Genomic DNA, 8,336 nt, shown 5'->3' with positions numbered 1-8,336 from the left:
CCTGTACCTTCAGGAGCAATGACTGTACCCCACGGAATGGAGCCACAGGGCCCCCCTCACCCTCCAGAGCTGCTCCTTGGGAAGTGCACTGGCATTCTGTGCCGGTTAGGACAAATTTTGAGGAAAAACATCCTCTGATAGAAGACAGGTTACAACCACCCCACCCCCACCAGGCTCAGGGGAAAAAAAATTTTCGTCGGAGGAAAGTGAAAGAGATTAAAAACCTATTTATTTAACAAACACACAGGAGAAGGATAACAATGCTAAATAATAAAACCTCTCGCTGTGGAAAGAAACCTGGAAAATTTCAGAGTCCTTCCATAGGTGTAGTCTCTCTCCTCCTCCTCAGAGCTGGGTCAGTGTGGGCCCACCTCCAGGGCCTCGGTGGAAAATTCTCCCGATGTGTTCTGATGTTGAAACAGTCCAGAAGAGAAGAAGGGAAAAACCAAAGTCCCAGGAAAACAAAGTTCAACTCTCCGTCTCCCTCCGGAGAAGAGGAGCTGAAAGCTGGCTGGAAAGCAAGCAGGGCGCTTCCTCCGTGCTTGCTGCCGCAGCAGCAGAACGCAGAGGAGTGTGAGTCTGTGTCCTTGAAACAACTGCTTTGAAAAGTTCGGGTTTTTTTCCTCTCCCCCCTCTCAGGCTCAGTTTAAAGGCACAGAAAGGCACAAAGTTAATTTCTGGGCATAGAGCAGCGATAGGGGATACACATCATAAAGACACCCCAAGACACACTCACTAGAAAGCAAGTTTGAATTTCAGCTTTGCTGACTACCTATTGCATTTTACTGAAGGATGTTACATATACATAAAGTCTGCCAGAAAATAAACAAATGTTTATCAATTGAGCTTCCTAAAACCCGCAACAGTGTTTGACTGGATACCAATAATCCCACTCTCAGTTCTGAGAGCATTCTTACATTGCTGAGAAAGAACAAAGCCAAGTGCTATAAAATCACCTCAGAAAGCCAAAGCACATTTTTTTGCAGCCTTGTACCACACCAGTGTTTTCAGACACCGGCCATTTTTCTTGATTTACCAAGAACTCTCAGGTGTTTCTGCCACTCAACAATTACTCGCTCCTGGTCAATTTTTTTTTTCCTCCCTTCCAGACCACAGTCAGCAGCATCCCTAGACTGTAACTTTGTTTTATAGCCTGAGGCCAGTTATGAAACCAGTGCATTGTTGCACTGAGAGATGAATTATTTCAGGGTACCACGAGCAGGGGAAGGGCTTGGGGAAAGCTGTCCAGCTCTGAAAAGAAAACCCCAAGCATGCACTTGTTCCAGGAGTGATGGGAGAAAAGGTGTGTTTTTCTTGTGCAGGGAGAGATTCATGGGATGCCCTCTCCTATTGCCAAGTCTACCTGACACAACAACAGGCACAAAGCAGAAAGTCTGTGCCTGAAACAGAGGAGATGTCGTCAGGCATTCCCTTTTACTTTTCTTCTAAACTAAACAAGTGAAAACTAAAAAAATGGAGGGTCAGAGATGCTCTCTGAATGACATCTGGTGTGTATAGAGCCACAGAAAACTGCAGGAATTTCAAGAGCTGACCAAAGGGCTTAAAAAACAGCCTTGGAATGTGAGAGTCAAAACAGAATCAGTGAGTTCCATTAGCAAAGGAGAGGTGGAGAGTTCACCTAATTACTTTGAAAATCCCACAGAGAAATGGTGGGAGCTTTACTCCTGTGATCCAACAGCTGGATACTCTTCTACAAGATGCACTTCTTGGAAAATCTCTCTGGTGTGCTGTGTTCAGTATCAAAATGCAGATCCACGGGATAGGCAATCCTGCTGTCTTCTGTCTTTGCACCCAGGAAACGCGCTCTGCTTCCAGACAATTTCATTTCCTTAAGTCCTAATCATTGCCTTCTCTGTGGCAAAACGGCTTATTTCTGGGTCGATTCTATAAAATCCTGAAGGACCAACTTGGATTTGTTAAGGCAGGGGAGCAAAGCAGGGATGTACATTCCCTATTTGCACTGACGGAAAGGAGTGGCTGAACAGCAGCTTGGATTGTATGACTGTGCTCTTTCCAGTAATTAACATCTATGGTACAGCAAAGAAAAACAGACAAAACCGGTGCAGGGATATGGAACACAATTCAATAAAAATGTTCCTAACGCTAGAAACAGATCACCAACACACTCAAATAGGTTGTTCCACTCTGCGCAGCCTTTAATAGCACTCCCTAGAGAAATTAATTTCCTAGATAAACACATTTTTTTAAAAAATAAAACCAATTCTACTCTGACAACTTTTGTGTGTTTAAGTAGAAAACAGAACTGCTACATATTCATTAGACATGGAACAACTCTAAGTGTTGTGCCACACCATTAATACTTATTTTAGTCTCTTTTTTCTCCTGTAAGAAGCAATACAATTTTTCAAACCATCGGTTCGCATTACTAAAATGGAAAACAAAAAAGAAAAACATGATAGGTGAAAATGAAACACGCAGGACCTTAATTCAGTGAGTAATAACTTACATAATTCAATAAAACAGGACAGGAGTCCTCTCTCTGAGGTCATAAATAATCACATGCTTTAAGTTAGCTCTGTTCCCACAGACCTCACTGCCATTTCCCACTGATTCTTACTTAGAGGGGGGATTACTGGAAAATTGTTGTCCCCTGTCGCTCCCTCCATCGTTTGCTGGAGGTTATTGGGACAAGAGAATGAGACACAGGGTCTTCTCCCAACATTCCGGTTTATTTGCACCAGCAACACGTCACACACCAGCCTGTGACTGGGACAGATGAGGTGAACACATGCTTCTTTCTGCTGGCACTGTGCCATCCTTGGGAATCATAACTGGTAAATGAAGAGGTTAAAGCCAGGAATGTCTCTGTGTATGCAGCTGCTGGATGAAATTAATCACCTGGACAAGAAATCAAGAGTCTGCCAGTGCCCTTTGTCAAATTAAGACTATAGAGTAAAAAACTGTACACAAACCACACAGAAAAGCAGCAGCGAGGTTTAACACCGCCTGCATATTTCACCAAAAGAGTAATCCACATAGCAAAGATCACTGAGAATTACTCCTGTTTTCTAAATGCATTTAGTGTTTGTATGCAATGTTCCATTTCCACTGGGAATGCCTACTATGTACCTGCAGAACTTGAAACAATTTTGTGATCCCTAGGACAGCCAGCTGTGGGAAATGATTTATTATGAACACACCACTAAGTTATGCTAAGGATTTACTGCAATTCCACATAAACAAAACACCGCCTTTTGAAGGGCATCACAGGAAACTATCTTTTCAACTGCTGAAATGAAAATAAATGCCTTTTTTCACATCAGCACACAGTAACAATTTCTCAAGCATTTCCACATAAAAGCTTCTTAAGCTTTGAAATGGCGTATTTAAGCTAATTGTTCTATGTGCTAAAAGAAACAGGAAAGGCAGTAAAAATTGTGTTCCTTCTCTTTGCTCCATTAGAACACTTGATGTCTTTTCTTACATAATTACTAAAACTGAGTTTATCTACTTTAAAAATATAAGAACTGAAATATGCATTTACCTTTTGCCATTCCTTTTCTACCCCCCTCCTTTTAAGCTGTAAAATCATGTTCTGAAGCCACTAAAAGTAGTAGTGTGACATCTGTGAAATGATGCATTTTGTTTCTAATGCACATACTCATGCTAGAGATTTGACTTTGAAGTACTTAATTCTGAAATATCTAAAATAATCCCATGTCCCAGGGAAATGGCACTAAAGCATTCAGAACCACATCTTTCTTACGAAAGGGTCATGGTAAGGGACCAGACACACCTCAGCCTTTTCAGTTCTGCTTTGTTAACAGCATCCCTGTCCCCCAGAAACCACACAACCTCTTTGCTCCACACTGCCCCAAGGCTCACATGTACCCAGAAAGGAATTCAAAAGACAGGATAAGGAAAGTCTTAGGATGAACTGTCTCAGACAGGAGATAAGGGAATGGGATGCAGAGCGGAAAGGCCAGACAGAGAGCTGTAACCTAAAATGAGTATGTCTGGTAAGAAGGCAGCTATTTTGTGTTTATATTTCAATTTCTATTGCCTCATTTTTTGTCCTCCTCATTCTGTTCCTGCTAACTTCTGGGGCTAGCCACACAATCCCCCTTAGAGCCCAGAGTTTGAGCACAGGATTGCTCCAGCATCCACAACACGCGGAGCAATGTGACACAGAAAAGTTGGGGAGAGGCTGCAGCTTTGATTTATCCCACTTCTTCGAGCTAGAGGTGAGGAGGGACAAGGACTAAAGCCCCAGACATTCACACCCATAACAAAAACATAAGGTGCTTCTCAGGCAGCCATGCTAAGACTTTCTGTGAACCATGGCATTGTCTCCAACACTTCCCCAAAAAGAGAACTGGAAAAAAATATGGGATTTTTTCTTGCAATATAGTCCTTTTCTTCTTGAGCACAGCAGCCACCCACTCCCAATTACCAACTTCTTGCTTTGCCTGTTTACACCTATATGATCTTAGCAGCTGATGGCAGAGACAGTAAGAGATGCAGCATCTCCTCACCCCAAGCAGACATAAGCATTCACATAATAAACCTGCTTGCCTCACATGCCTTTAACTATTGGTGATTTACTTAATCAGGTCTCACAAAGAAGAGAATTCAACCATGGCTATTAGAAACAATGACTGCTTTTTAATAGAGACAATAATTTTGCCCAGGCTGGCTGAATCCATTCAGTGTCTCTGTGATTTCCCTCTGGCTGTATATTGCAGTTACACCCTCACACACACACGCTCTCACTTTGCTTCTTAAAATTTTATTAAAAAGGCCTTTTTAATAAAATTAACACCATTGCAAACTCACTCCTTGACTCTGCCAAGCAAACAGCATGACCCTACTCATTAGAGTCAGAGAGCCATTCATGCCCAGAGCAGCAAATTCACCATCTATTAAAATAAAAAAATAAGATATCCCAAAACTGGGGGAGTTGCTCCCAGTTTTATTCTGCTGGCAGCAGTATATTATGAAGTGAAAACTACCATTTAAATAAGGAAGAAAGACAGACAGGCAGGCAGGCAGAGACATTAAAGGGAGACAAATTCTGCAGCCCTTGTCAAACTCACTGAAGCAGCAGCAGCATTGGAGCACTCAGGCAGGCTATGGTACCACACTTCCATGGACTAAAGACAGCAAGACCACATTGAGGACAGACAATACTCAGCTCAAGAAGCAGGACACGCTTTTGCATCAGGACTTTCACCATGAACAATGCTCATTAAAATGAGACAAATCTTTTGTGTCACGGATATATTTTAAATGGTAAATCAGAGACACGCACATTTTCTGGCCAGAGTACCATAAAATTCCTATTAAATACCATTTGCTTCAGCTGGGATCTCAGTACTAACTCTTCTAGTAGTCTCATAAATATTGTATGCACACTTTTCCTCTTGAATGTTGAGATATCGTGACTGTCAGTAACCAAGATATTTTCTTCTAACAAAAACACATTATGCTGTGGATATAGCCCAATTCTGAAGTCTGGCATCTCTGGGATGAGCATGCTAGTAAGAATAAGGAAGTTAGAATGAGTATTTCCCTAGGTTCCCATGGGAACACAACACTTACCTCCAAATCTGCATAGTTTCAAGATAGTGGGTTAAACACTTATTAAAACATATCTAAGTGAGTTATTCCTGAAGTTTTCAGTGCCTTCCCCATTACTATTCACTGGAACTACAGGCTCAGAGAGCCATTAAAGCATGGGGGAACTTAGGAGAAAGCATACAAGTGAGGTCCAGCACACAGGAAAATCACTGGGAAGTAGCCAGAGGAGTTGGAATGTTTGAGAAGATAGCTCGAGTATTTAGGAATGGAATGGGGGTGACACTCATCAGTGCTTACTGCATAAAGTATTCATGGCTTTATTGCACTCTTCACACTGTGTTTTCCAAGAACACTTCCTGCTGCCTGCCATGGGCTTGTCCAGCCACTCACAGCTCCAGCCAAACACACCCGCTACCCAGTGCTATGGGAAATACCTTCTGTAGTTCAATACAAGAGAACTACAGAAGTTTGTCATTAATTTGAGATAAAGAAATTCTACCTTCATTTCTGATGCACTGGGGAAGGTGAGAGGAATTCCAGGAAAAAAGCCCTAGCTAAAGCTGGTGAAGGGGTGGACTTGGCACTGCTGGGGTAATGGTCAGGCCTAATGGTCTTAAAGCTCTTTTCCAATCTGAATGGTTCTGTGCAGATTCCTGATCATGAACAACTGCATTCCATCTCTCCCTATGCTTTCCATATGCATAAGGACTTGCAGCCTAAACCAGAACTTGTTGATGTCCACAAGATGCTGTTTTTTAATTGCCATTTCATTCCTCTCCAGTGACTAGACTATGGAACAGATCCCGTCTTCTCACGATCACAGATCTGTTAGCAATAATTACAACAGACCAGTTGCAAGCTAACCAAAAAGCTGATGAAAATAGAATTCTCCTTTTGAAATTAAAAATATCAGGGGCTCTTAAATGGAATAGCAGGAAAGGCTTGGTGAGCATTAAACAAACAGATGAGATTAAGAATGTGTTAGACACTTACAACACTGTATCCAAATGTACCCTATTAATAGAGAGATTTCTCAATTGCACTGATTTTTAAAGAAACAAATCCCTGAAGATTAACGAAGCAGACTAACAGAATTATATCTCATGTGCTATTTTTAAAAAATCAGGAAGATAAATAAAATGAGAACTTAATCTAGAAAACCACTGGGATAACATAAATTAGGTTCTTGGGAAAATACAGATTCGGACAATAAGAGAACTGTGTTTCAAATAAAGTCTTTGATCATTCAAGATAAGTATACTGGAAAAAGAAATTTTCTGCTTTATTTGATTTCTTTAGGAAATAATCTCTTCCTTCTCCGTTTCTACCCGAAGTACCAGAAAACCTACCCCAAAAAGAAACAAAAATCTCCCACTGTTACCTCACTGACAAAAGTTTTCTCCCATCCCTGAAATCAAAATTTCTTGTATCCATTACTTCATCCATATTGTACTTTAAAATATGATGCTGCTGCTGTAGTGTTTTAACATTTCAATTTGCTTGTGCTATTTTCAACATTTTAAGTTCTTTATAAGAATATACAAAGGAAGAAAACTGTTTACCGAACAATAAAACAAAGTCTATCCTCCCTCTAAACAAAACCTTCATTCATCTTGCATAGACTTCAGTTGCTTATTGTACAGAAAACAAAAATAAGTCCTATAGATGTCCGGAAAGGTATCCTGCAATGAGAAACTTCAGGATATTTATTTAATTTCTTAGACTGAAAGTAAGTTTGGAACCACCACTTCATGTAACACCTTTCTGTAAGGTGCAGACACAAACCAGTCATCTTCAGGGACTGTTTATACTTAGAACTGTTCTCTTAGGCTGGTATTTCAGACTTAACTTAAAATATAAGCACCTGCATATACCGCATTCTAGGAACATTTGACTGGAAGAACAATCCACATAGGAAAAACTACAGTAAAATGGATATATCCTGAAATGGATTTCAAATTGCTACACCACATTCTTCCGTCTTTCACGCCACAACAGACTTGTCACTGAGGTATTTCAGGATTTGATTACCAGCTGCAAAGAAAAGGAGAATTTTTTTTGGAGCACATTCATCAGACGTTATTGTATATAATCTTTTTAATTGATGAATTCACAACAGCAGCCATCCTGCACCCTGAAAGTTCTTTAAAAGTTTATAAAAATTTGGCATCAGTTGCAGTGTGCAAAAAGGAAAATAAACAATCAGGAAACAGCTACCACTGGATATTTTCAGTGCACATTCTAAGCCCAGAAAACAAAAGAACGATTTCTCTTGCGCTGCAACTTGTCACCTTCCCAGTACAGACTTGTAGATTTACACAGGAGGCGAGACAATCCCAACCCAATCTTCAAACGTCTCAATCATTCAGTCTTTTTCCTTGACCCAACTTATCACTTATCCTCACAGATTACAGCAGTTTCACCAGGATGCTCTGTCTTCAATTTTTTCCGAGATGGCCCTCCCAGGAGCAGGGCTGTGCAGTGCTCCAAGGACCGGGCAATTTCATCAATTGTCCATTTGTCTTCGTGCAGGGCGTGCTCCTCCAGCGTGAACGGCCCCTGCTTGGTGCGGGTCAGCTCCTGCACTGTGGCACAGGTAGAGAGCTCTGCAGCAAAGGAGGAAAGAGGCATTGGACAAAGTACATGGAAAAACTTCACATTCCACCTCCAGCTCACTTAAAATGTATTTTTATATGTAGCCTTCTACATGATTCTGCTTTGTTTGACAAGGAAGGTCATGAAGATTTATCACTCGTTTGTATCTTCTTAAATTT

At 41.1% G+C, this 8,336-nt stretch overlaps 1 protein-coding gene across 1 annotated transcript in view; it reads right to left on the bottom strand.

Moving 5' to 3' along the window:
• Positions 1-2,154: 2,154 nt before the first annotated feature.
• Positions 2,155-8,336, bottom strand: part of TRUB1 (TruB pseudouridine synthase family member 1) — a 49,854-nt gene continuing 43,672 nt past the window's right edge. Inside the window, exon 11 of the mRNA XM_017728605.1 lies at positions 2,155-8,168. Coding sequence (XP_017584094.1) covers positions 7,954-8,168 — 215 coding nt within the window. The 3' untranslated portion in view covers positions 2,155-7,953. The remainder of the gene's footprint in view (positions 8,169-8,336) is intronic.

The sequence above is a fragment of the Corvus brachyrhynchos genome, unplaced genomic scaffold, assembly GCF_000691975.1.
Source record: "Corvus brachyrhynchos isolate BGI_N302 unplaced genomic scaffold, ASM69197v1 scaffold783, whole genome shotgun sequence".
Lineage (NCBI taxonomy): Eukaryota > Metazoa > Chordata > Aves > Passeriformes > Corvidae > Corvus > Corvus brachyrhynchos.
The sequence above is the reverse complement of the archived record's forward strand: the minus strand, read 5'-3'. Positions and strand labels throughout refer to the sequence as shown.